The 26,963-nt window shown below is 48.4% G+C and overlaps 12 protein-coding genes across 12 annotated transcripts; 7 read left to right on the top strand and 5 right to left on the bottom strand.

Annotated features, from left to right (window-relative positions):
- Positions 1-482: 482 nt before the first annotated feature.
- On the top strand, positions 483-2,714 carry N7511_002508 (Zn(II)2Cys6 transcription factor domain-containing protein; the record flags this gene model as incomplete). The annotated part of the gene is made up of 6 exons (XM_057124933.1): positions 483-596; positions 747-918; positions 994-1,167; positions 1,220-1,725; positions 1,777-1,911; positions 1,959-2,714. 6 exons carry the CDS (start codon positions 483-485, stop codon positions 2,712-2,714), a joined length of 1,857 nt encoding a protein of 618 aa, XP_056987092.1.
- Positions 2,715-3,293: 579 nt separating this feature from the next.
- N7511_002507 (lipase family alpha/beta hydrolase) lies at positions 3,294-4,121 on the top strand (the record flags this gene model as incomplete). Its single annotated transcript, XM_057124932.1, has 1 exon — positions 3,294-4,121. One exon carries the CDS (start codon positions 3,294-3,296, stop codon positions 4,119-4,121), a length of 828 nt encoding a protein of 275 aa, XP_056987091.1.
- Positions 4,122-4,892: 771 nt separating this feature from the next.
- N7511_002506 (uncharacterized protein) lies at positions 4,893-6,028 on the top strand (the record flags this gene model as incomplete). Its single annotated transcript, XM_057124931.1, has 2 exons — positions 4,893-5,221; positions 5,278-6,028. The coding sequence occupies 2 exons, from the start codon at positions 4,893-4,895 to the stop codon at positions 6,026-6,028; spliced, it is 1,080 nt and encodes a 359-aa protein (XP_056987090.1).
- A 401-nt stretch (positions 6,029-6,429) lies between these two features.
- Positions 6,430-7,008, bottom strand: N7511_002505 (uncharacterized protein; the record flags this gene model as incomplete). Its single annotated transcript, XM_057124930.1, has 1 exon — positions 6,430-7,008. The coding sequence occupies one exon, from the start codon at positions 7,006-7,008 to the stop codon at positions 6,430-6,432; it is 579 nt and encodes a 192-aa protein (XP_056987089.1).
- Positions 7,009-7,975: 967 nt separating this feature from the next.
- Positions 7,976-10,127, top strand: N7511_002504 (alpha/beta hydrolase; the record flags this gene model as incomplete). The annotated part of the gene is made up of 5 exons (XM_057124929.1): positions 7,976-8,315; positions 8,371-9,609; positions 9,657-9,732; positions 9,786-9,846; positions 9,900-10,127. 5 exons carry the CDS (start codon positions 7,976-7,978, stop codon positions 10,125-10,127), a joined length of 1,944 nt encoding a protein of 647 aa, XP_056987088.1.
- Positions 10,128-10,477: 350 nt separating this feature from the next.
- N7511_002503 (class II aldolase/adducin family protein) lies at positions 10,478-11,463 on the top strand (the record flags this gene model as incomplete). Its single annotated transcript, XM_057124928.1, has 3 exons — positions 10,478-10,688; positions 10,744-11,051; positions 11,107-11,463. 3 exons carry the CDS (start codon positions 10,478-10,480, stop codon positions 11,461-11,463), a joined length of 876 nt encoding a protein of 291 aa, XP_056987087.1.
- Positions 11,464-12,054: 591 nt separating this feature from the next.
- On the top strand, positions 12,055-12,903 carry N7511_002502 (uncharacterized protein; the record flags this gene model as incomplete). The annotated part of the gene is made up of 4 exons (XM_057124927.1): positions 12,055-12,252; positions 12,306-12,514; positions 12,567-12,638; positions 12,693-12,903. The coding sequence occupies 4 exons, from the start codon at positions 12,055-12,057 to the stop codon at positions 12,901-12,903; spliced, it is 690 nt and encodes a 229-aa protein (XP_056987086.1).
- A 213-nt stretch (positions 12,904-13,116) lies between these two features.
- Positions 13,117-14,616, bottom strand: N7511_002501 (uncharacterized protein; the record flags this gene model as incomplete). The annotated part of the gene is made up of 1 exon (XM_057124926.1): positions 13,117-14,616. The coding sequence occupies one exon, from the start codon at positions 14,614-14,616 to the stop codon at positions 13,117-13,119; it is 1,500 nt and encodes a 499-aa protein (XP_056987085.1).
- An 851-nt stretch (positions 14,617-15,467) lies between these two features.
- On the bottom strand, positions 15,468-16,146 carry N7511_002500 (uncharacterized protein; the record flags this gene model as incomplete). The annotated part of the gene is made up of 3 exons (XM_057124925.1): positions 15,468-15,622; positions 15,675-15,932; positions 15,987-16,146. 3 exons carry the CDS (start codon positions 16,144-16,146, stop codon positions 15,468-15,470), a joined length of 573 nt encoding a protein of 190 aa, XP_056987084.1.
- A 1,718-nt stretch (positions 16,147-17,864) lies between these two features.
- N7511_002499 (uncharacterized protein) lies at positions 17,865-18,955 on the bottom strand (the record flags this gene model as incomplete). The annotated part of the gene is made up of 2 exons (XM_057124924.1): positions 17,865-18,506; positions 18,560-18,955. The coding sequence occupies 2 exons, from the start codon at positions 18,953-18,955 to the stop codon at positions 17,865-17,867; spliced, it is 1,038 nt and encodes a 345-aa protein (XP_056987083.1).
- A 1,174-nt stretch (positions 18,956-20,129) lies between these two features.
- Positions 20,130-21,020, top strand: N7511_002498 (uncharacterized protein; the record flags this gene model as incomplete). Its single annotated transcript, XM_057124923.1, has 2 exons — positions 20,130-20,252; positions 20,304-21,020. 2 exons carry the CDS (start codon positions 20,130-20,132, stop codon positions 21,018-21,020), a joined length of 840 nt encoding a protein of 279 aa, XP_056987082.1.
- A 1,054-nt stretch (positions 21,021-22,074) lies between these two features.
- On the bottom strand, positions 22,075-23,028 carry N7511_002497 (peroxidase family protein; the record flags this gene model as incomplete). The annotated part of the gene is made up of 4 exons (XM_057124922.1): positions 22,075-22,226; positions 22,287-22,558; positions 22,693-22,740; positions 22,802-23,028. Coding segments are annotated over 4 exons (699 nt in total), but the record flags the coding sequence as incomplete, so codon positions are not given.
- Positions 23,029-26,963: the final 3,935 nt, after the last annotated feature.

The raw sequence follows: 26,963 nt of genomic DNA, 5'->3' as shown, positions 1-26,963 counted from the left end.
GCAAATTACTATTGAGAGTTCTGCCTACCTAACTAAAGAATTAGTCAGTTTGTCCAATGCTAATTACTACGTCATCACATTGCAAAGCTGCAGGTGTCGTGCAAATGTACAGTCACGGGATAAACGGAATGAACGGGATTGAAAGCCGACAGCTCACATTTCCCTTTCGACTGACAGCTCCATAGCCAAGTCTGCAACGAATAGCGCAGCCACGTTCATAATGCCCAGTGGGCAATAACCCAATTCAGACCCGGTCGCAATGGCCGGGGGTCCCATGGGCCCCACGCATCACCTATCAGCAGCGGCAGAGCACCAACTAATGTCAGACTAGCAGCCACAAACGCCCCGAGCGGGCGAGTTGGCCCACCTACCAAGCCAGCAGATCTCGGACGACGAGCTCGGAAATCTGGCTCGCCTAAATCCCGCCGCGCCGTTGGCCCGAGAGCTGAGACCCTTCCCAAACTCCCACCCTCAAGCTCCTCATGCGTGCCCCCATGGTCGGCGACAAGCGACAACTTGCCTCCGACTTACGAGTCGGGAGGGCTGCCAACCGCCAGTCACGGTCGTGCAAAGTCTGCCGGCTCCGCAAAGTCAAGGTCGGTCCTTCATGCTCATTTGTGCTCAGATCGCTAGCCCTGGGCCGGGACGCTCCCGTACCCATCGCATGCGTCCCACTGGTCGCCAGCGCCAGTGCGACCTACGACATACAGTACGACGTGCAAAATGCTAACCTCAATCGTTGCTAGTGTGATCGTGTGAAGCCATGCCATGCCTGTTGTGCCCATGGATACCCCTCGAAATGCGTGTACGAGGACGTTCCGGATGAGGATGCCAGGCCGATCAGCCAGGCGGAAGAGATCAGGAACTTGCGGGCGGAGATCCGGGAGCTAAGATCGAGAATTGATGCCAGGAACGATGGTATGTGCTTCTCAAGCCACCACCCACTTGCCTGTGGGGTTCGATGCAGGACTTGTTGCTAATTCCTGCATGTAGATCGAGGCTCGAGATCTCGGGATTTGCGGCAGCTGGAGCAGCTTGAAGGCTTGTTTGACTCTATTCGATCTGCTCCGCTCGACCTTGTGGAGGAGCTTGTTCGTGAGCTTCGCTCTGCTCATGGAGGTCTTACGAAGGATTTGGTTCCTGTAGGACCATGGGAAGGCCGTGAAGGTTTGTCCCTTACCTGGGAGCAGCGACTATGATAGCTTACTAACATGTTCAGCCTATGACTCTTTTGAACATCCATCACGACCGTCTTCAACTTCGCCCGCTCGCAAACGGCTGTTGTTGAATTCTGCTACCGAGGATTTCAATAACTTTGAAGATGATATCGACCATGACAGAGCGTTTGAGCGAGAAATGTCGATTGGCAGTGGCTCGGACTCATCGGGAGGCTCATCAGTATTGAGCTTACAGAGACCAGTGGTTGATGTGTTTGTCGAGAGATTCGTTGATGCATTTAGCCCCGAGGTGGACATCAAGTCGGGCCGGGCAGGCGCATTGCGAGCCGCCGCCGGCATTCGAATGTTTTCGCCTCTGATCAGCGATGCGTTCGAGGCTGTCTCGGTGGCCTTCTTTGGTCGGTCTGTCCAGAACAAACAAATCGAGGCCTCTGGGTTCCGACTGTATCCGCGGGTGCTGCGTGGTCTGCAGGATGCATTGATTGATCCTGAGAAGTCTAAAGCCGAATCCACGCTGGTCACTGTGATTCTGCTACTGGCTTTCGAGGTTTGTGTCGATCTCATGAACAGACATTTTGATCACTGCTGACTCTCACAGAGCGTTGAACGCACGACTGACAGCGGTGTCTCGGCCCACGTTCGGGGTGCGGTGCGCTTGATTGAGCATCGTGGACCGGAAAACCATATGTACGGCGTGGAACATCTTTTATTCACTGAACTTCGTCCTTACTGGGTATGTTCCCAACTAATTGGTTTTCTTCGCCTGCTAATGACTCCCAGATCGGTGGTGCTCTGGCTGCTCGACAAGAGTCCTTCCTAGCACGAGAAGAGTGGAAGACTATCCCATGGTCCGCAGGAACAACCACAAAGGATATTTTACACCATCTGCTCGACCTTGCCGCCCATGTTCCAGGGTTACTAGAACAATCCGACTCCTTCAAAGCAGCACAGGCTCGCTCCGTGCTGGGTGCTCACGAAATCACCGTCAAGCAGACCACCCTGTGGAACGGCATTGGCGAACTTACAATGAAGTTCTACCAATGGTACGAAGACTGGGTTAAGGTCTACCCGGATGGACCACCTGAAGAAGTCGAGCAAACAGGAGCAGATGATTTCCCTATTTTCCAGCGGCGCGACTTCCGCACTGGGGCTACTTTTACCCCAACCCGATTTACATACCCGAACCTCCTTCTCGCACAAACCATGTGCCTCTACTACAGCTTCCGACTGATCCTCTCGTCGGTCGATACCCGTCCCCAGGACCGCGTCACACCCCTGGAACAATACGACCTCGGATGTGGAATTGCCCGTACGCTGGAGTTCTATATCACGACAGCGCCTGGCAACATGATTAACCGCCTTGCATTCCCCACTCGCGTAGCATGGGAAGCCTTCCCCGAAGGAGGGCCGGAGCGCCGGTGGATGGTGGAGTTGTTGCATTTGGTAGCACGGCGACACTCCCTGGGGCTTTGGGGCAGTGCCATGCCTGAGTTATCCACTCAGCAAGATTCGCCCTTGAATTCAGGTAGCCCTTAGCGCATCTTGCGCATGCATATAGTGATGTGAAATGTAGCGACGACTTGCAAATCCCACAGTATTCAGGAATATCTGTCATATCCTCCCGTTGAGCAATATTTGGAACCGCCCTGTCACAACTCCACTAATGGACCCTCTTCATAAAAATGTGTTTGCGGGTCCTGAAATCAATCAGGGCTTAGCGAGTGCTCATATCCAATTGACGCCCGTTTGTGCATTCGGACGTTACTCCTTTTGGCCCGTTCCCGATCGAAAATCTCCACGATCCACCGATATTGAACAGCTGAAATGATGCATCCAAGATTGGGCGTGTCAGATTCCTGTTTATTGGCTGTCAGAGTGAGATCGGCGATGGATCCCTCACTGATTCGACAGGTACCTGACCCTACTCCACTGTATCGACCAGTTACAATTAGGGCTCAGAGATCAACAATCGATAGTTCACAGAATGGAGAACCCATCAAAATTAACGTGGGAAAAGGAGATGACGGCGTCGAATTCGTGCAGAATAAAAAGAAAGCATCTGTCTCGTGTCAGATCATTCTTCACGAAGGAAATCAAAAGTAAAACACAGACACCATGCCTTCAATCACAAGTGTGGCCCTCTCGGCTCTTGCAGCGACAACAACCATCGCAACAGGAATCAACGATTTCAACTGCAAATCCGACTCCAACCCGGTCATCTTCCTACACGGCCTGGGCGCAACCTACTATGAAGACATCAATTTCATGCAATACTGGCTCCAAACCCAGGGCCACTGCACCTACGCCCAAACATACGGCGCCTACGACGGCTTCCCCTTCCTGGGCGGACTGAAGAGCATCAGCGAAAGCGCCCCTGAAATTGCCGCTTATATCAAGGAAGTCGTCGCCAAAACTGGCAAGGACAAGGTCGACCTTGTCGGTCACTCGGAGGGTGCTTTCCAGGCACTTTACGTGCCCAAGTTCGAGAATGTCTCGCAACTTGTTGATAAGATCGCTGCCATTGCGCCGCCGACCCACGCGACTTCTTTCGCTCACTTGTATGATTTGGCCTACGTGCTCGGTAACACTACCCGTGCTGTTGTGAAGGATGTCCTTGACCTTGTTGGCTGTCCTGCTTGTGATGAGGTTGGTCCTGATGGTGCTGCTGTGCTCCGGTTGAATGATGGTCAGCCTATTGTCCAGCCTGGAAATAAGGTGACTATTATTGCTTCCAAGTATGATGAGCTTGTCACTCCTCCTTCTACGTCGTTCGTCGATGAGGATGGTGTTACCAACCGCTGGATTCAGGATACTTGCCCGCTTGACCCAGTTGGTCATATTGGTGAGGCTTATGATCTGAATGTCTGGAACTTGGTTAAAAATGTCCTTGATGATACTCCTGATCGCAAGTTCGTTTGTTTACTCGGTTCGCCTGGTAAATAGATGGACTCGGAGAATTTGGGGTTCATTTCCATACTTAATAAATAATCTTGTAATTAATACTATACTATATAATTTATCTGTGAATTTTTTTACGTGCTTTTGAAGAACAGGTTTGTAATTGGACAATTTGAAGTTGGACTCAAACCAGATTGTACATTTGTCCGTAGGTGCAGATGTACGTGTCATATCTCAATCGAAAATTTTGTTTCAATTGATGTCGGAATCATTGTGAGTACTGTACAGCCCCCGAGGAGCTATCCATATAGAATAGAGATCACTTTCAGGTCAAATTAAGGATATACGTAAGTAGAGGCATAGGGCTGAATAGGACAATCAGGCAGTAATTTGGGCTTTTCGGTTGGCGAAGTCAGAGATGACGAATCCATTATTCAGATTCTTCTTGAATTTCCTGATTACCAGTCACTTCATTCACGTCAATTTACGGTAGTTCACGTTAGTCCGTTTGATTTCGGAATTTAGCGTTTGTTTGCTCAAACTATCGTCGATCATCCGATAACCTGGTTTTGCAACTTGCGATTGAAGCTCAACAACATCACTTTTGACACCACTTTTCACATTCTGTGCGAGGAAATACTCTCTTCTTCGAACTTCGCCCTCTCATCCAATCTTCTCTTGACTGTTGATGCCCAATTCGTCGTGGACGTGGCCTGACACGTGCATTTCTTCACGGAACTTACTTTTTCCGCATTATCTTATCGGCAGACTCAAAAAGTTATGGATTCTTCCCAGGGATGGCATTCACTCGCTAGGATGAAAGAGCAACTCCCTCAGTCCCAGTCTCAGCCTGTGGCCAGCCATGATCTGCCTGATGATCTGGAAGCTCAGATCCGCCAGGCGCAAGACCAGTTGGTCAGGTTGAAAAGACAGCGTCAGCTCATTGAGATCCAGCAACAAGTGGCCGATGAAGAGAGAGCTCTGGAAGAAGCTCGTCTCCGTCTGGTAGCTACCATGAGCAAGGATCCTACACCTCCAACTCTGACACAGCCAACCCCGAGAGCCATTGAGACAAGTAATTCTCCACGAGCAAATCCAACTGTTCCAGTCCACACCCCGAAGAAGCCCACAGCCGACCACCCTGCGTCTGACACAACCGCTCGGGCTGACACGCGAGCTCCGGGGGAGATCCTCCTGCCAGACCAACCACGAACACTCTCTCGGCTTTGGCACTCGATCAACTGCGGACACTCGCGGCAGCAAGCAGATCCCCCACGTCAGCAATCATCAAGACCGAGCCCACCACGACTCTCGCGCCCACCGCTCCGGCCTTTCAACCTTCCTACATACTTCCCTCGAATGACGATCACCACCTTGGCCCGCCGGTCCCGAACGTGCCAGTTTACAATGGACGCGCTCTAGGGGAATACAAGAACTACTCAATGGGCCTTGACCGTCACTTCGCCAAATATCCCGAATACTATAACACCGAGCAACGCAAGCTTACCCGAGCTCTTAAGCACGTCACACTTGGCCTGGAAGATGAGTGGAAGCGTCACACGCGTAACCTACCCAGTGACCAAGTCACGTATTCTGCGTTCTGCACATTTCTCATCCATCAACTCCAAACCGGAGTTTACCCGGAGACCGCACGAGCCCGTTACAAGGATAGCTTCCAGCGGCCCGCGCAGTCGGTGACTGATTTTTCCAACTGGATGCAGCAGTGGGAACCCCATTTCAATGAGAGAATGACCGAGCGCGATCGCATGCGCCACCTCTTCGAGCACTTACTCCACAAGGTGCGCAGCGAGGCGGAAAAGACTTATCTGGACTTTGTCAACTACAATGACTTTGTCACTTACTTGCAGGAAGTTGAGGACAACCTCGCAGCCCGCGGCGACTCCCTCAGTCGCCGGGGAAACCCCAGAAAGCGCCATCGAAGCCACAGCTGAGCTTGGCTTCATCCCGAGCTCCACCTGGGCACGCTCGCATACCCGCCTGTCGTCTTTTATCCGAACCGAACGTTGACGCATCTCTTACATCTGTACATGGTATTCAATCGGAGCGAGTTACGGCGGATTTCTGTTATCTTTACATCTGTTCTTTATTCTAACATGGCTGTGTAAATACCCCGGTGGTGCGAATCCAATCAAAACAAAAAAGGTATTCGTGACTCATTGTTTTCTGGTTCATCTCTAGGTATCCTGTCCAACTAGTAGCTAGTCCTGACTAGTCCTGATGTACTCACGAATTCATTGCCACCATGACCTACCAAAGACTAACAATAACGACTAGCAAATACCCATATCCAATCCTACCACAGCCCATCCCAGCCAAGTAAGTTCCATCACACCTAAAGCATACTCAAAACCTCAACCCCAGGATCCCTCGCCAAAGCCTCCTGAACCTGCTCCAAACTCGCATTTTCACAGTAACAAACCCCATCGCGCCATCTAGACCCTGAATTCGCCTGCTCCCCCCAATGAGCCCTATACTCCTCCAGCCGAAAGTAGAAAGCATCCCTCTCCGAAAACCCACACAGTATGACCGAACTCGGCACCCCCGCACAGCACGAGCACCCAGCCTCGGGATCCGCCACGGGCGGTTCCACCGAGCCGTCTTTCAGTCCGGCATTGAGGGCTCTGTAGAGTCCGCCATAGAGGTCGTTGAAGGTTTCTGTCTGGCTGTAGTGCAGGAGACGTACTTTTAGTGGTGCGTTCTGCTCGAAGCAGTCGGTGGCGCTTTTGAGCCATAGTCGGCCTAGGTCTTCTAGGTCGGCGATGCCAGAGTAGGCGCTGTGGGTGACGAAGTAGCCGTATTTTGTTTGGATGCTTGGTTTGAGGTCTGGAGTTAGGGTTGTTATTGCTTTGATTGCTTCGGTGAGGGGGAGGGTGTCTAGGGTGTTTATGTGGTCTTGGAGGGATTGGGTCATGGTGGGTTGAGATGGGTTGGAGTGCAGTACAAGGATGGGAGATGGGGAGGCCCTTTTTATGTCTCCACCTAAATTGAGGCTCTTTTGAACCCTGTCGGTTTAGCCAACATTTGGTTTGCTGTCTTGGCCTTTTGATATCATGATTTCTTTCGAATACACAAAGAGGGAAACATATAATGCACATGAATCCTATGTTTCGGTGGCTTATTGTTGCTTAAGAATGAGATCTCATAGTAAGTTGCAACAATAATTATCGGTCGCGCCTTACCGACTGGATACTTTAGAGAGCCTTGGGGACTCAATAGTCAATCGGCCTATATTTCTTCATGATCTTGTTCATTTGAAATTCCAAGGGAGATCTGATATAGCCTTGGATAATATGCCTGCGACTTCCTCACCATAAAGAGCAAATACTACACGCTTGATCCCCAATAAAGTGATAACATGCTATTGAGGGAATCCTCAGGGTAAGTGTACCATTTGAAATATTTATTTTACATTAAATTGGCTGCTGGTTGACTTCCTTTTTCTGATGTCCAATCCTTTCAAAATGTGGATTGAACAAGGTAGCGCTATAAGCGTATCAGGAAGTAGATCAGTACAAGGTTTGTACTGCCAGAAGCAGTACAAACAAAGGGTTCATATGTGAGTTCTTCACCAATAAGAAAGCCAAAGATGACCAAATTCACAGCGTCCCACAGGGTTCTTCAGCAAGCCACTGGCTTGTACGAACGAGAAGCGGTGAAATCAGGGTTCGCAGACACTTTCTCAGCCTTGGCCCCTCTTATCAAGACGAATCAGAACACAGACAAAACAAAGCAAAGCACCAATAGAAGCCGCCCTGATCCAGAGTCCCCTTTTCGGAAGTAGAAGTCAATAAAACCCCACTTGCGGGACGATCGTCGAGCCATGGATCGACTCATGTTTATCTGAGAGGGGCATCCGCTTCTCTCTCTAGGAATCCACGATGGAGAAATCACCACGTCCGCCTCGCCCTCGCTATGCGCGATGGGGGCTACCACTAGCAGCCGTGTTGACCTTCCTGGTATGGCCAGTCCCTTGGCCCTCGCGGACTTGGATCTCGCCGGAGGTCCCTGTCCCACTGACCTGGGATGAGATCACACCCGCCTCCTCGCTCGAGTATCACAACTGCGGGGGTGATTTTCAGTGTGCGAGGCTGGAAGTGCCCATGGATTATAACCGGACGGATGGGAAGGGGCGGATCTTCGCCTTGGCTGTTGTGCGGTTGCCGGCCAAGGTGCCTGTCACGGATCCCCGGTATGGGGGCGCGATCTTGATTAATCCCGGTGGGTCGATGAAGCCCCCGTCGGTAATGGATTTAAGCTTATGCCGTATTTTTAGGTGGTCCTGGGGGCCCGGGGACAATGCAGGCATTTGTGTCGGGTCCCGATCTCCAGGTGATTGTCGATGCAGAGGGTGAGCCAAGTGATACGGGAGACAGCAATGTCGAGAAATATTTTGATATCATCGGGTTTGACCCTCGGGGCGCGGGATCTACAACACCCCCTGTGATGTGTTTCCCTGATCCGGTCTCGCAGCGGAATTGGGAACTGCAAGTTGCTACCGAAGGCATGCTCGGCAGTGGCTGGAACGCGCTACAGAGGAACTGGCAGCGGACCGAAGCGCTGAACTCGGGTTGCTCGGTATACGACATGTCCAGCTTGGGAACAGACGAGCCAATGATGTCATTTGTAAACACGCGACTGGTCGCGGAGGATATGCTGGTGATCATTGAGCGACATGGCGAATGGCGCGAAAAGCAAGGACAAGAGGCTCAAAAGGGAAACAAGTGTCACGGGTCGGACGAAGCCCTGGCGGTTTTAGAGCGCACTCGATGGCGCCGGGGGGAAGAACCGCTGCTATACTGGGGGAGGTCGTATGGCACTCTCCTGGGTACTACATTTGCCTCTCTATTTCCAGATCGAGTCCATCGAGCTGTTCTCGACGGCGTAGTGGATATGGTCCGATACTACCAGGGCAAAGGGAAAAATGCCATCACCGATGCAGATGCGATATTTGAGCGATTTGGTCAGTACTGCCACGAAGCAGGCCTGGCTGGCTGTCCCTTCTACATTGATGGCGGTGCAGACGCCATCAAACAAGCATTCTTACGCCTCGAAAACCAAATCCTCAATGCTTCAATACCTGTGATGGCCTCTGCGACACGGGGGCCCGAGGTTGTGAGTTGGACCGATATCAAGGCGATGCAGCGCGTCGCAGTGTACCAGCCACTACTTGCATTCCCTATTCTGGCAAGGAGGATGAGCGAGCTTTCCAAGGGCAATGCAGTCCCAGCAGCAGACTTCAAGCATGGAGGTCACTTTGGTGCCTGTCCCTCTAATGCTTGTAGTCGTGCGGGGCCTTGGTCTGCCGAGTGCGCTCGTGCGCAGGATAATGGACTCTATGCAATGTCTGCTATTCTTTGCTCGGATGCTGAGTTCTTAACTACTATGAGCATGGAAGAGTTCACACGCATGTGGACTGAGCTTGTGGGTGACAGTTCCTCCCTTGGGGATTACTGGGCGCAGATGCACTTGAGTTGTGTTGGGTGGAAGGCTAAGCCCAAGTATCCATTCACAGGTATGTTTCGCTTTGCTCTCTGTATTCTCTCTGTTAAATGGTATCAGGGCCTTGGGGAGCGAGTACAGCTCAACCCTTGCTCTTTGTGTCGAACACTCTCGATCCAGTGACACCGCTACACGGGTATGTCTTTTTCTTTTCTCGATGATCAATGACCGACGCTAATTTTTGTCTAGCGCCCAGCATATGGCTCGGCTGTTCCCAGGATCTGGGCTCATTCAACAAGAATCTGAAGGGGTGAGTTCCTTCGATCAACTTGCATACTCGTTGCCACCACTGACATCATGTAGCACACCACGATTGCAGCTCCATCAATGTGTATCGCTAAGGTTATTCGCAACTACTTCCAAACCGGGACATTGCCTGCCCCAGGAACTCTCTGCCAAGCAGATCTCAAACCATTGGTTGGTTCTCCTCACCATGTCGACACTCTCGGCGACAGTCTCAGCCCAGCCAACCGCAGACTATTCAAGGCTTTGATGGCGGAGCTTGAACGAGGACACCTGTTCCCGGTATAGGACAGTGATCTTGGATCTTGTCACACCGGAATGCCCCAGATTATGATTTATGACCTCACAGCGCATGGATTACACCAGAGCGTTGCTTGTTTTGTATTGATACGTTACTTTAGCGATGTGAGTTCCGCAGTCAAAGGTCAAGGGTCCGATTAGCTATACCACTCCTATGCCACTCCTATACAACTTGGTTTACTCTTTAAATCCGGATATCCGCTGCGGAGTGCCTCGGTTCGGCCAATCTGCTGTGGCCGATAATCAGCAACCCCGCTCCTTGAAGTAGACGTTTCCGCTGGAACTTCATCCCTTCTTCAATTTCTTCGACTTCTTCAAGTAATTCAAGTTCTTCAATCATGGCGCCCCCAACTGCAACAGACACCATCACCAACACCGTCACCATGCAAGCTCCGCAATCATCCCAGGCAGAGGGCGCGGAAAAGGCCAAGGTCAAAATGCAAATGCCTAGCATGCCGGTATTCGAAGATAAGATGAAAGAGCGCGAATATCTCAAGGGCCGTCTGGCGGCTGCATTCCGAATCTTCGGTGACAAGGGATATGACGAGGGTAAGACATCGAGCTACTGTTTGGGATCATCAATCAACTCACACATATTCTCCAGGTGTTGCGGGACACATCACCGTCCGTGACCCGGTTGACCCCTCGACCTTCTGGGTGAACCCCTTCGGCACAGCGTTCAAGTTGATGAAAGCCTCAGACTTAATCCAGGTTGACCATGACGGTAACGTCATTGCGGGCGGTCCAAACCGCATGTTAAACGCTGCTGCTTTTATGATTCATTCGGCAATTCATGCCGCCAGGCCGGATGTGCATTGTGCAGCGCATAGCCATAGTCTTTATGGGCGAGCGTTTTGCTCACTAGGCCGACCGCTAGATATCATTTCGCAGGATGCCTGTGCTTTCCACAACGTTCGTGTCTCATCGAGTCCATCATGGCGAGGAGATCTCAGCTAACAAAGTACAGGACCTGGCACTGTATAACTCCTTCAAGGGTGTTGTCCTAGCCAAGGAAGAAGGTGAGAACATTGCCACGGCACTTGGAAACAAAAAAGCCGCACTTCTCCAAAATCACGGTCTTTTGACTGTCGGAAACACCATTGAGGAAACTGTCTTCTGGTTCGTCAGCCTGGAGAAATGTTGCTACGCACAGCTCCTAGCAGACGCCGCTGCGACCGGCCGAGGCGGACAGACGGTCAAAATCGACGAGGCAGATGCTGCTTTCACATACAAGACAGTCGGAACCCCCAAGGCCGGTTGGTTCAGTGCGAAGCCCCTATTTGATGTAATTCACGAGGAGACCAAGGGCGCGTACTTGGAATAAGAATACTTTGATCCCTGAATAGGGCTGGACAATTCTCAGCGGTCTAAACGGCCCTAGGCACAACCCTGTTTAGTTTTTTACACCAATGAACGCAATACGAAACAGCCCTGCGGAGCTGCCCCCGCAGTGGGTTTTTCAGTAACTCATATTGCTTTTGCATCGTAGTCTCAGACAGACAAGCCCGGAACAGGGCTTGTGGTATGAGCGTGGAACTGTCAGGTGAAACAAAAGTCCACCTGCGGAGAATAAGTTGCATTATGACTGTTTGGCACAAATTAATGCGTCCATAGGATGTGCCAATTCGTCGGAGCTAGGCGGTTTCACCAATCAGCCTTGATGTTAGTGTTGTTTTAAGGTGAAACATCCTAGTCATTCGGACCACGCTCCGTTTTTAGTCAATTCCACCACTACACGTCTGCAGCATTGTTTTCTCCTCGGATTCCAGGGGGTTGGTATATAAATATGGAGGAGTTTTGTGCCATTTTGAAATCAAGCTCATCATTTTCATTCTTCTGCTTCTGAGATCAACGGCGCAGGAACGCTTAGCGACTCAATCTTGAACCAAAAATATTCTTACTTGATATATTCAATATGCGTTTTGTTATCCCTGCCCTTGCCAGCATTGGCCTTGTCAGCGCTGGTGTCGCTGAGCATGCTAAGAGAGATGACAGCTGGGGTGGCAGTGTCTCTCTTGGTCCCTCCAAGTCGACTATTGTCAACGCTGTCACCACTATTATCCCCGGTGCTGCTCCTTCCACTCAAAATGGAGAGCTTTTCTTGTGGCCTGGTGTGAGTTTGAGCTTTGCGGATTACTTTCTATGGCGAAGCGCTAATAATCATAGATGTCCAACGGAACCGGCGACCTCGTCCAGACCACCCTTGAGAGCTGGCCCAGCAACTCCTGGTGCGGAGCCACCACTGGTCAGTGGTGTGTGCGCGCCAGTGTTTTCGGAAGCTTTGGACAGCTTGATGGTGATGGCTCCGCTGTCAGCGGCGACGACCACGTCCGTATCGAGTACAACCTGGAGTCCGATGGACAAACCTGGAAGCAGTATGTCATCCTACTGGTGATTGAAATGTATCAGTGAAGCTAACATCAATAGGACTGTCACTAACGCTGTGACCGGTGCTCTTCTCTCGACCTACTCTCGCGCCTCGGGTCCCTACATGACCGGGTGAGTTTCATCAGTTCTCCCAGTTGATATCTGCAATATGCTGACCAAGACTAGATATGGTACTGGTACCGAGTGTGATGATAGCTGCTCTGGTACTATTGCTGCTCAGAAGTACCTGAACACTACTATTACCCTTGCGGGTGCTGATACCACTTTCGGTAATACTATTGCTAAGGCCGGTGGTGCTACTTACTCCGGACTTAGTTCCAGCCAGGGTGGCAAGGTCTGGACCATTACCCAGATCGATATCCCTGCCATGGATTAAATCAGGGAATCCTGGGGAAGGACAGTCTAAGAGGATATATGGATTAGCGACATGGTGTTGACCCATTTTCTTTGCAGCCTTCATCTATATAACCTTGATACATGTACGATAGCTTGGAGAGAAAATCGATGAATTAGTGGATTAGCAGAACCACGCTGTTTATCGCGCATCAAATGCAAGCCCCAATGTATATACACATACAAATCAAACACCCTAACCCCGATAATCAAGCAAAACATCCAACCGCACCGGCCCCGGCGAAGCAGCACCTCCAATCCCGTTCCGGGTCTTCTTCTCCTCAATATACGCATCCACCACCTTCTCAGCATTCGGCGTAATAACAGAACACCCCTGTCCATCAGCCTGACAAATTGACATACCCTGCACATGCTGTTTAGCAATCTGCGCCTGAATAGCCGAAACATCCCAACCAGACCAGCCATTATTCTCTCTGTCCCCAAACGTGAATTCACCCCAAGTGCACGAATACCCACCCCACTGATCCTTCGGTAAAGCATCCCCCGGCGCAGCACCCCACGCGCCCTCGGAATCCTCGTCAAAGGCGACATAGCGTGTTTCACCAGGCGCAATGGAGAACGTCAGTGCCGAGTGTCCGTACCAGCCTGTCATCTTGCCGTCAGGACCGACTTTGTTCCAGAAGACCACTGTCCATGGTTTGTCCTGTGCGCCGTGGAACTGCGCAACGTATTTGTAATTGTGTGCTTCTTCGGCGCTCACGGCGATGATGTTGCTACCCCATGGTTTGCCGACGTTGCCCTTGTAGTGGATTTCTGTCCCGAGTGGTGCTGTGCGCCCGCCAAATCGCTCGAATGAGAATTGTCCTTTGGGCGGCCTTTCTGTCCAGGATATGGGTGCCGGTTTGTGCGCATTCGGGCCTGGCAGGATTTGATCGACTACTGGTAGGTCCGGGAGGACTTGGCTTGGGAGATCGAGCACTGCGTTCACGGTGCCTGTGCCATCGTCTTTCTTTGGCGGGCCTCGGTGTGGCACGGCTTTTTGTTGTTCTGTTGGATTGCTGCGCAGTGTATCTGCCAGCGATAGTTTGTCTGTTTCTGAAATATCAGGATCTTGAATGTCCGGTTCCGTTATGTCTGGCTCTGTTGTGTCTGGTTCTTGGTTTTCAACCTCTGGCAAGTCTGGATCTGCTGTGCCTGGCTCCGGAGTCACAGTGACCTTCACGGTGTTTGTTGCAGTTCGCGTTATGGTCTGGGTCTTGGTGATCGTTATATCCTCGGATTCCGTTGGCTCAGGTCGTGAGACTTGAGGAACAGTCGGTCTGGGCTGAAACTGAGCATGATAGATGGGCTGGCGATGAGGCTGTGCTTGATTCCATTGGGCTTGGAAGGGCTCCAGGACCATAGACTCATGAACAACGCTGTTTGCGGAGTATTCCGAAGCACTCAATGTAGGTTTGGGGTCTTCCCTCACGAGTGTCAACGTACTGGTAACAGTGTTTGTAGGCGCGCAGTTGCCAATGACCGTCGTAGTAGTTGTGAGAGTAACATATTCCAGCTCCATATCGCCCTGAATATTGTCCACTCTGTCCCAAGCAAGACCCCTCGCCTCCAGCTGCTCAATACGGCGCATCAAATGACGATGCCGATGGCTATGGGCATTGTAATGATGCAAACTGGCAAATGCATAGTCAATGAAGCCGGCGAGCAGGAACTGTGTTGACAAGTTCCAACGCATTTCAAAAAAAAAAAAAAAAAAAAAAAAGAAAAAGGTATAGTCGACGATAGCTCGATTGAACAGCAGGTGTCGACTCTTGACGCGATAGTTTAAGGTGTCAATGAGTGTTGGTTCAAAAATTAAAAATTACGCGCTTAGTTGGTCGCATACATGTTGATAGCGCGGTGTCGGTAGTCGTGGTGGTTGTCGCAAGCACGCGGTCTGGGGACGCGACTTGTTTTATAAAACACTTGGGGCGAATTGGTCTGGGTTTCATCTGGAATGTACGTCCACGCTTGGCCTTGGAAGGGCTTCAAGAGAGGGACAGTAGCAGCCCTGAATTCCGGGCCTCCTTGGCTGAGGATTGGGTGAGATACATGTCCGCATTGTGTGATGTTTGATCTTCGTAGATTAATTAGTTACTGTATTTGCGTTCAAATGTGACAATTGTTCATTTCACACAATTCAACAACTCAATACAGATAATTAATAGGACTACACTGAAAGAAAGTCAAGGTCCGAGATCGACCATGGGCAACCCCTCGCGTCGCATTCTCGCCCTACATCACATTCGTCCCTCATTTCTCGGAGAACCTTTTAAACAGGCTGTCAATTAACCTCAGATTAGATTAATCATTGCGTGATTGGCATTAGGCTATCTGGTAAGATTAAACACGTAGTATTGAGGTCTTTGCTTAACGAATGTGTTGAAGGTAAAACATATAAACAACAAACGATCCCCTTTGAAAACCGTCACATCGCAGGGAAAACAGAAAATAAAAACCAATTACCAAGTTTCGCTCGTTCTCCAGACCGACTGAGACACAAGTCTCACCGCTGCATGCTCAAAATTGCTTCTCTCTCGGTTCACCTCACAGCCAGCAGGAACCAGAGAGCTGAGTCTGAGGGGGCCCAACATCAACCAGCTGTGTACCACTAGTAGTAGTGACACTGTGGTCGATACCATTGAAGGTGCAGGTAACGCCATCTCGGTCCGATACGATGTGGGAGATACTCAGAGGATCGGCTGCTCTCGTTAGTTGACTTTATCTGAGACAGGAAGGCATGAATGAACATACTGATTTGAATCCATCCACCGTTCACAGGGAAGTCCTGAGTAAATTGAGCATCAGCGGCGCCGATGAAGGAGACATGGACAATGTCGCTCCGAAGCTTCACGCCCGTTGCCTGGCAAGATCCAGACAGCTGGGTCTGGGGAGGGCCGACATCGACCAGTTCGTGTCCTGTGACAGTTGTCACACTTTTGTCAATGCCATTAAAGGTGCATTGGATGCCGGCGGTGTTGGATGAAATGTGCGAGATGCTCAATGGGTTCCCTAAAGATATTAAATTTAGTTGTCAAAAGTAGGCCCTATTATAGAGAAACTCACCAATGGAAATGACAGTCCCATCACTTGGAAAGCTCTGGGTGAATTGAGCATCGGCTGCACCAATAAAAGTGATGTCAACTTGGTCGTTCCTTGCTCTCAGTGGGCCTGCGCTCGTAGTGGCAACTGTAGCTAGGAGACTGATGATGGTAGAACCCTTCATATTGAACAGATGATGAATTGAGATTGATTGACAATGATGTTGAAGCGAACAAGATATATCTGTCTGATTTGGGTGTGAAATATGGTCCTTCTTATACCTTTGTGACTTGTCCAGCGCAGTCCCAAATTTAATTTACATTCGGACCGTCCCAACAGCAAGGCCTCCATTGTTCCTCTCTTTCTCAGCAGTATGTCTATGATGTCTACCATTCTGAAAGAGCCGATTGCATGGCTATGCAGCTATCAGGAAATGCATGATCAGCTGGACTAGGCGTTCCAGATTTTCTGACTGTATCTATTGACTGTATCCATCTATAAAGGTGGATATTGTCTCTCAAATCCCAGGGCTCTACAATGTACTCGGGTGTTCCGACCAATTGAAACTATTACGGGTGATTTCTTTTACGGGTATCATGTTTTCATTCGTCCTAGATCTGCTAATATTACCAGAGCCTCGTATTGGTATAGTCTTTAAGGTTTCAAGTTCCAAGGGAAGAGCCGCACGAGGCCCTAAATATAGTGATTTTGGTGACGGGGAGTCAGCTGGGAGCTCTTAACTGGGTATATGCATTATGAATGACGTAAAGTAATATTAGATACGATTCGTATAGCCCAGCTGTGCCTGTGTCAGGCCTGACTGTCCGTCCTGCCGGTGGTCAAATACGAGTGTACCCATTTTTCACTGGGCAATGACATGAACTTGATTACATATTCCCTGAGACCACTACAAAGGCCTTGTAATCAATAATCAATGCTCCATATGTATGGAAGTGTCCTGTTTTCATATCGTAAGATGGTTTCCGATATTGTCTACCATTGGAATGACCTGGTCATCGATTTGGAAGGTGCGGAGGTGGCAAAACAGCGTGGGGGCACCGGAAAATGGGATTGTTCGGGTTTCATGGGACTGTAGACCTCACTAAATAGCTCTGATGCCTTGGTTAAATGTCATGCCGAGGTATTTCTGGGGTATTAAACATTGTTGAAACTTTGGATTGAATCTCGGAACTTCCTCAAGCCCACCATAGACCCCAATTCTTTTGATGCGATCATATGGGCAAGCAAACTATGGAGTGCATGAAGAATTAAAAGCTAAGTTCTGTAGCTCAAGTACTCGGATCTAATAGACTCAGGGCTTTCTCCCTTGTGTTTGAGCCATGCTTCCGGTCCAGCTAAATTAATGTGCATTTTTTGGGGAAGGAACAGTCACTGGCATATGGAAGAAGATGATCCATACCCTGTAGATCCATGGATAGCCCTGGAGGAGCCGGTCTAACCGACTAAGCATCAAGTTGCCTGCCCATGTGCCCAGGTGCCTGGGGCATCGGTTGGTCTGCAGTGTTTGCATGACTCAATTCCCTATTAACTGAAGACTTCCATCGACTCTTTCGCAAAGGGCCAATCAATTTATCAAAGCCTGAATGTTGAAATTACTTTTGTAGTTTAGGAGTCAATAATATATTGAAAAAGTGATCGCTCTCATCGAGTAAATATTGGTTTGCATCATGCCACGGTGCCGTCGGACCGAAGATGTCTATAAGACCTACGTACGTCAGACGTATGAGCGAGAAAAAAGATGATTTGTTGGCTAAGCACTGACGCCCGCCATGAGGGCACGACGCGCTAACTTAGCTCTCTGACAATGTTTGAGGGTGGTATAATTTACTAAATATGACGACAAGTTCAGTCCGATCCTCCCACTCCTCGTGAATTACCTCTTTAATGGTTAGGAGCATAGCATGACGTTGAAATAAATGATGGATCAAAATTTCCACGGTTCTGGCAATGGGTTGAGGAATAAGTCTGGAACATATTGTCGGACGCATCGCACGTCGTTTTGTTGTATACTGTGCAGATACCGTTCTTGACTACCCATGATTTGGGATCCCAAGACAGATCCTTATCACAATTTAGCCATCTCTCGCCACCCTGGTAGAAATATCTGCAATACAGCCCCGGGTCCTTGAGATTAGGGCTGAGGTTGTGTTTTCTCTCACTCAATTCCAAGCACTTTTTGGCGGGTCCCACGTTGTGTCCTTGGATCACGTAGTAATCACCGGTGCAATCCTTCTTTTGGTAAACTGTGAACTCCCACGGTTGTACATTGCTCGTTTGTGTGCTTTTGGGTTCTTTTGTTGTAGTCGTGGGCTTTTTTGTGGCTGTGGTGGATTTGGTGGTGGGCTTAGTGGTGGGTTTGGTCGTCGTACTCAACTTGGATTCATTTGAACGTGTGGAGGCCGATACCGTAGTACGATGGTATGTCATGGTGGTTTGAACATTGGGTGGAGAAGACACAGATACCACTGCGGTACTGTGAGCGCAGTACTTCGAAGCTGTTCCACATTGACCCCAAGAAGCGCACTATTCCTCCAATTCAGCGCAAACCACATAATCATGAGTACAAGTTGACTTACGCATTCGCCTGCCGCGCAAGGGTTCAGAGACCCCAGATCGGACCAGCTGTCGGGGCGAGTGGTTCCAGGCACTTGAGGACCACAAACAGCATTTGGAAGGGCGACGGGCATCGGAGGCTCTCCAGGACCAACGCAGATGAAGGACCCCTGGGTCACATTTCCACATCCGAGCCAATCCCAATTTCTTGCATTGTAAGTCTGGAGATTAGCTTCGGTGATTCCGTGGGCTTGAGCGATTCCAGAACAGGAATCTCCAGCCTGGATGGTATAAGTAGAACAAATATCAACACTGTGAGTCCGGGGAGAGAGGCGATCAGCTGTATCCAATGTCAAGGCTGCAATCGGCAAAAGTATGCTAACAAAAACAACGAAAGTGCTACGATGGGAGACCGCCATTATTTGCCAACACCTGAAGGAAACAGTTGCATCGTTTGAATTATCTGAGGACATCTTTATGTGTTTAGGGGGGAAAACGTATCCCATGTTTCCTACATTACCGAGACGGACTTCAAAGAAGGCATGATAGAAATTCCAGGTTTCCAGGGCCTTCAAGTCATGCTGAGCGTCGAGATCTTTTCATTCGTCTATTTCACGATGATTCACATGTACTCCAATGGCTGAAACAACATGGCAATAAGCTGCTGTGCCCGAGGGTCGGAATTCCAGGTGCGTTCTTTGTGTCTTTCCATTCCACTCTCCCCGATCACTTTTGTTGATCCTTTGTTCGTAATCCGGCCTAACCCTATCTATGTAGAGAACGAAGAATTTGGTTCACTTACAAAGGGCGAGCTCAATTATTGATTTGATCTAATTCAGCCCAGGAGTTTCTGCTAGAGTTCAGTTCTTTGTGAGTAAAATGCATGGCAAGAATATCCGAAAAGGTCCAAACATATGGAATGTACCGTAAAAAAAGCCAGACTTGAAGAATGACCCTTGTCTTGAAGCCTGGGTACCATGGTGAGCGCCCGGTATATAGGTACTCTACCGGAAAGTCATGCGCTCTACATTGCGTGGCTATCGTCACATTTTCTATGGTCTTCCCGCGAAGAAGTGAAGATGATGCACTCTCTATGACTATAATGTTTGCCCATAAGTACCGTATACCGACCTCTATGGAACCTTTCCTTCAAAGCTTCGCCGTGACTGTTTCAATATCGCACAGAGCTTTTCTTTCCTCTTGAATAAATCCAACCTGTTGAGTTCATCGTAGCTTCGTCGTGACTGTTTCCATCTTGCACAGAGCTTGCTCTTTGCCCTTCTGTGCAAACCGAAATTTGGTGATTCATCACAGCTTCGCACTGGCTAATCCAATCTCGCACAGAGCTCGTTCTTTTCCCTCCTGAGCAAACCGAACCTGGCGAGTCCATCGTAGCTTCGTCGTGACTATTTCCATCTCGCACGAAACTCACACTTTGCTCTTCCTCCCTCCCTCTCTCCCGACATCTGGTGATTTTATCACAGCTTCGCAACGGCTGATCCAATCTCGCACAGAGCTCGTTCTTTTCCCTTCTGAGCAAACCGAACCCTTGAAGACTTCCCCCTGATCATATCAGGGTGGGTCAAATCAAGGATGTCGGACCCATCGCAGTACTGCGTGCAATGCCGCACCACCTATGCTGTGGCTATGTTCATGCGTGAGAATGGCGACGGGCCTTTCAAGCGCTGCAACACGTGCCGACAGAAAAACACCAACGTGAGTTGCTCATAGTTTCCACCCGTGAGATCCTGGCTAACCTTGAGATAGGCACATCGAGCTTGGCGTCAGTCTCATCCCCAGAATCAAGGCCACGACCCCCATGGCTCGTCCGCCGCCCCTGGCTCTTCTGCTGCCGCTGTTGGTCCGCCTGTTGCTGCTGGCCCATCTGCTGGGGCTGTCGTGAGCAGGGCTTTCACTAAAGCGGCTAACGCTGACAATACCCCCACTGGAAATATTTCGGCCAAGACTCTCCCAGGCGCCACTCAACATTTTAATAAAACCCGTGACATCGTTGTTGCTCCCGAGATTATTGAAACTGTCGCTGGAATTACTATCAGCAAGACAGTGATCACGATCACTAACGTAATCTGCAATGTGGAGAAGGGTGGGGGTGAAGATATAGCATCTCCTGAGATCGAAACTCAACACGACGCTTTGATGACTGGCACAATTCCGTATCACGACACGAACGACGCATACTCCAAAAATGAGAATGATGGCGATGACGATGAGTCGGAGAACAGCAATACTCTTCGCGGACGTTTCTTCTGTGTGCACTGCGAGCGAGTTCGTGAGGCCAAACAATGTGGACTCTTCTTCTGTCTTTCCTGCATCGGAGGTGCGAAGCAGTGTCTCGAGTGTCAGATGCCCCGACCTTGGTCTCACTTTGAAGAGACAGGGCACAAGGAGGAGGGTTATGAAAGCTCTTCTGAGTCTTCGCAACCGAGATCGGAGACCCTGGGTGATGCTGATACTGAGATTTAATTCGTCTCGCCTGGTGACATGGTCAAACTTTGAGGCTTTGCTATGAGAAGTCTCTCTTCTTTTTTCACGATATTCTTAGGATGGAGCAACGGGTGATGTATCTTCTCACTTCTTCTTACCCATTTTTTATGAATTTCATCTCATATTCACATCAAACATGCAGCTTGGTAACCCCAGTACGGAAGCCTCTGTACCTGAAAACTAATGTCTCTCAACTCAACCTGCTCTACAAATATAGACTCCAACGGCTGATCTAATCAGATCCCTCTGATGAATGCTCCCCCTGCCCTGATCAGGCAACTAGAATCACAACTTTAGACAATCCCCCACATCCGAACAGGCTAGCAGCCCAACATTCTCTAGGAGCGACTTTCACTCTCGTTTAGTCTTCGTTGGTTTTTTTTTAGAGTAACAGAGTCTTCCAGTTCTGTCCGCCTAGGCCAACTGTGCCCGTCTTGATATGGAGCCGCAATCCTCAGTGTACGCTGCAGAGACCAGCGGTATACAAATGGCACTGGCGACTTCCAGAAAAGACTGCAAAGGAAATATAGGCCCATAGACTCGAGAGATGATCATTTTCTCCGATAGCCAAGCCGCCATCAAGGCAGTGCGATCAAAAATCCGATCTAGCTCGGGTTAGGCTCGGTCCGGGCTAGGTCTAAGTAGCACCAAAAGCACAAGATGAACCTCTAAGTTCTGATGCTCTGTAAATTTTCGCAAAGAGGTCATTCAGAAAAAGAAGGAACAAAACAGAAACGTAGAAGAGGAAACTTTAAACATACAAGGCCTAAAGCCTCTACGTCAGTCCCGTGGTCACTCATCACTCATCTTTTTCATTTCTCAAGCTCTTTCCAATTCAACACCAACTTCGGAAGAACCTGAGTTATATCAGTCAGAAATACTCCATTCCTAGATGTACTTTAATTGAAGAAGTGTATACCCTGTTCATAATCAATAGAGTTAACTAGCTCCGAAGCTCAAACAAACTTAAAACAGCCATCAAAGTCCTTTCCCTAACCATTTGTGGCTGATCGAATCGGATCATAGCAGGCTTTTACAATTCAGTTCTAACTCGATGTTGAGATGGGGAGGATGTGATCAATTTCGTGGCATTTCTGATCATTTGGGTGGCTCTCAAAATGTCGTCGAGGGTGATGATCTTTGAAGATATCTTCCAACCCAGATCGATCGGAAGACGCTCGTTCTCTAGGACGCAGACATGAATGTTAGGGGAAATTCCGCCTAGGAGTTATTGTTCTCACAAACCGAAAAAGTATTCAACCAGGGTCCGGTTGACTTCCCCTGATGTAGAGTTTCCAAATACAATGATCGGAGCAGCTACCTCGCCAAGACTGAACTGTTCAGTCATTGGGGTAAATTTATAGTTAGGGTTGTAAGCCTTTGAGTTGATTTGGCGGGCGATTTTGCTATTGGCCAACATGGCGGGTGTGAGAATTTCCGACGTCCAATATGCCCTCGTTTCGTTGAAAATGGTTTTATTGAAGATGTGATTGTTTCCGAAGAATGCATCGGTCCGACTAGTTACAGGTCAGCATGTAGCCATAGTAGACTTGCTATGAGATCCAGTGAGATAGGAAGCAGGCTGGGTAGCCTCTGCATATGACTGGAGGAGACTCTGAGGGATTGACACAGGGGAATGAAGACTCATTACCTCAAGCTGGCATCATGCTCCAAAACATTGTGGCGGTTAAGATGGTCCCTAGATTCTCCATCGTCAGAAGCGAATCTTATAGGCTATATCTTCTCCATGTTGGCAATACTGATTATTGAGACGATCTGAGATGAAATTTACGCACAATGTGAAGTATGACGCGTTGGGGTTCGGGTTGGCGACAACACCCATATCAAACATCAGGGAGGACAGCGAAAAATCGAAATTCAGAGCATCATGCAGACCCTCCATGAGAGTTTGTCTCGTGATATTTCGGCCATCATGTGGGAGAAACCCATGGTTTGCGAGTGTGTTCATCATAGGACATGGACCGCGAACTACTTGGATTAGTATGCATTATCAACTTAGCGGACGCCCATTTACAGTCATTGCTGCCAGTTGGCTTCCAGGGCAAAGCCGCTGTCTGCCCAACACCAAGATGAGTACTGGCAGATACCCATGGTAAGAAGGCAATAAAAGTTCCAAACTTCATCGTTTAACAGAAAAATACGTGATCAAGAAAAAGACTTCCGATCATGGACACTTTTTGGAGAATCAAGTCAGCTGAGAAATGATAGGCGTATAGTATCTTAGCAACGTGGAATCTCTACCTTCGAACGGTATGGTATATTTGTGCTCAGGGAGCTGCTGATGCTCAGAGTAACTTCCCAGGTTAAGGAAAAGGAAACAATTTGTTAGCGTGGGGAATCCAGGGTAGATACTCCTGCAAGTGGATGTACAAATCCTACAGGGCACTGCCTTGGAGAACTCAATCAGACAAAAGTTATTACACCATAACGGACCACTCATAAGAGGGCAATTTACATCGGTCCACCAGGTTCGAGACAGGGTGTGAAACGTAAGTTCTCGTATTCGTAAGTAGGCCTGGAATAGGTCTGGATTGGGTCTATCGCGACTTTCAAAGTACGGCTTGGACGTTGCCATGACGCTCTCTGGAAATTATGTGCCTGCAGACCCGTTACCCAGGACCTGAGTCCATGAACATGTGTATCCTACAAGTCTTAACATAAACCGGGACCGTTTTTTGTTCTCTTGGCAGATATTGGTGACGTGCTGAATGGACCGAAATCTTCATTGAGAAACAGTTCCTAGATGAGCGTGTCAAATGCAAAAGGGCATTGCCAATGATCATACTAATTGTGGCAAAGAAATTAACGGCTGGGATTTTGTAGTCTTGATTGACATACACGACCTAGAGGATAAAGTCTTTTCTTATCCTATACCGAGCGGAAATACACTTCAAACATCTGTCAGATGCAATGCCTCATCGGGTCTAGGATGTCCTTCGGTATGATGGATTGCATACTAGCTATTGAATTGAATGGATTTCGGAGGTTTTTGGTCAGCAGTAATCAGAAGTGAGGGCCCAAAGTACCACCGGCCAAATACTTTTGTTACATCACTGTACCTTCTTAGTATTGACATTCTCCCGCATGCTTTCAACAATCTTTTGCTCCTCTTTTCCCCCAAGTATATGAAATAGCTCTGTCCTTTGCTTTTTCGGCCCATCGATTGCGAAGAATAAAGGTTCTGTCCAATCAGAATGTGTTATAACCATGAATTAGATTGGGCGCCTTACAATTTGCCGTTATGACTTGCAAGGTACACTTGGTGGGGAAGTTGCAAAACATTTTCCTTGTCGAGTTGTTGAACGACACCTAGATCAAGAATAAACCATCGTTTGAGAGGCTGCTGTGAACCAAAATCTGCGGGAATATGGATGTGGTCGTAGCCCGCTGGGTGAAGAATAGAATTGAATGCACGATTTGATATAGCTGCACAGAAATCTTCCCCAATTTTGACATGGCGCCTCTGAGGAAAGCCCTCTATATCGGTTACGCAAGCATAAATTATTATTATGGTGGCATAGGTATCTATATTGGCAATGGATGGTAACAAAGCGCAGAATACACGGGTGGACGCGCATTGCCAAGTGACTATTGTGCCTCTTTATACTTACTTAAGTAAGAGGTTTAGCGGTCAGGAGCCTCGGGGCCGGGTGAAGGGCAGAACACGGATAGGGTGCATTAACGGTCTAAGTAGCCGGGGTAGGAGTATGCGAGGGAGCCCGTTCCTAAAGATCGGACAGTTTAGGTCGTGATGTACGTTTGAATCCAGAAGAATTGAAAGTCACCTCCCCCAGTAGTGAGAAGGGTAGGCATGAAAATCGGTTTAGTGCTTTCATTGTATCTATTTCGGCCTACACTAGGTGTGGGAAATTTAGAAAAGAAAACCAAAAAAAAAAAATAAGGATTGATTGATATGGAAGAACAAATCTGTCCAAAAAAAAGTAACTTGACAGAATGCTCACGCACCGACTTGAACGATGGACCTCGGCATTACTAGTGCCGCGCTCTACCAACTGAGCTACGCGAGCTGCGTGATGATGAATCATCGTTTTTAGTGCTATACTGGCAAACAATCTTTCGGCAAAACCAGTATATAATAAATGACTTTCATGTCGAGTTACAGTAGTGTTTAATAATTCTGGGTTTTCATATACTGAAGACTCGTTTACATATGTTCTCAATATAGAATATAGAAAGTATTCTACCTGAAATCCGTACAAGCTTGGTTGTATTTCATTTCTGCACTCCATTGTTCACTATATATATGGAATGGTTGGTATCTTTGGGATACTTCCTTCATCTCCATTTTCTCGGGTGATTATGGCACGCCACTAAAGGGGAACCAGAAGTGCAATAATCGAGATATATATGAGCAGGATTCCACTGCGGATAATTGAGTTTGTTAAAAGTTACGATGCAAGTATGGGAATGGTGACGAGAAAGAATGTACAATAGAGATAATATTTGAATTGACTATCGAGTTGTTTAAGTTTGGAGATTCTCAATTGTGTAAGAACTCCTCCAGGAAGGGACTGGGTCAGTCCCTGAAGATAATGTTAAGATAACGACATACTTACTTATACGATTACTACCTAATAGGGTCATATAAACCTAGGGGATAAATAGTAAGCCCACGCTGATTCTGGGAATCAGCGTTCAGACTACTTCTTCTACAATACACATTATCATTGTTGCATACGCTACATCAGGCATCTATCTCGCTTGCCCATTTACGACCCTGAGACTAGCGTAGTCTCACATTCCAAATCCCATAAAGCTCGGCAAGGAAGATACCAGAGGTCAATGGCAATTTACTCAAAAGCCGATTGTCGGAGAACGATGGACCTAGAGGTCAAAGTGATATATTTGGGCTTCTTCCGCACTTGGACGATGAAGCCCGTGAGATATAATCCCAGGGCCCAAAAAAAGACGTTGATATCTTCTCAAGCGTTAGACTGTACGTTCTCCAGGAACGAAGTATCCCCTATCGTGATTGACTTAGGACGGGAACATCATTATAAGTTTGCATGTCGGTAGATATCTCAACACTCTAACTCCAATATTTGCACTAGGACCCCCATCGGACCGAGCTTAAACCATGTCTAATCGGATTTACCATATACCCCAAAACCCTTGTCTAGATATTGACATATGAGTAACAAATTGTCATAGAGGACCGATAACTTGGAGTTCGAGTAAGGATCGAAGAAAGGATACGTTTGTTTAAAAGACCAACTGCCATTAGATTTATATATCCGTGGGCGTCTAAATATACCGTCGGCCATTTCCAGGTAGGACACTTTTCAAAGAAGCAGAGCAGATAGGTCGTGATGTTGCGCAGGATCAGATTTCAACCTTTAATATCGGGATATTATACTCATATTGCACCAAATGCAGGATCATTCAACCAATCAGCTCGCGTAGCTCAGTTGGTAGAGCGCGGCACTAGTAATGCCGAGGTCCATCGTTCAAGTCGGTGCGTGAGCAGTTTATCTTTTTTTTGCATTTTGGTAACAAACAATAAGAACTTTATATTTTTCTTAAGCTGTCGAGTCTACTTCTTTTCTGAGCTCATTGGACGGAAACTTACTAGCCTTTTTCAATGTCCCAATGGTGGTTTACTAACCTAATCTAAGTTAAGCTTTAGTCGGTATAGTCGGACGTAGAATGGAATACAAAACGGTGCTGGATATGACGATGACGATAGGTGTGTATGTATAGTTGTCAAAGATGCCTGTTTGTCTGTCTGCCTATACAATCATCTTCAATAAAATATAATAATCATTAGCTCAAATATTATCAAGGAATAACCATGGAGAGCCCTTTACAAATAAACCCTTTGTATTACCAATCATATATATAGATAGCGTAATGCAACCCCATATACAATGGCACTGATCG

Source organism: Penicillium nucicola, assembly GCF_028828085.1.
Source record: "Penicillium nucicola strain IBT 29836 chromosome Unknown utg000002l, whole genome shotgun sequence".
NCBI classification, from domain to species: Eukaryota; Fungi; Ascomycota; class Eurotiomycetes; order Eurotiales; family Aspergillaceae; genus Penicillium; species Penicillium nucicola.
This window is presented reverse-complemented; position numbering and strand designations above follow the sequence as displayed.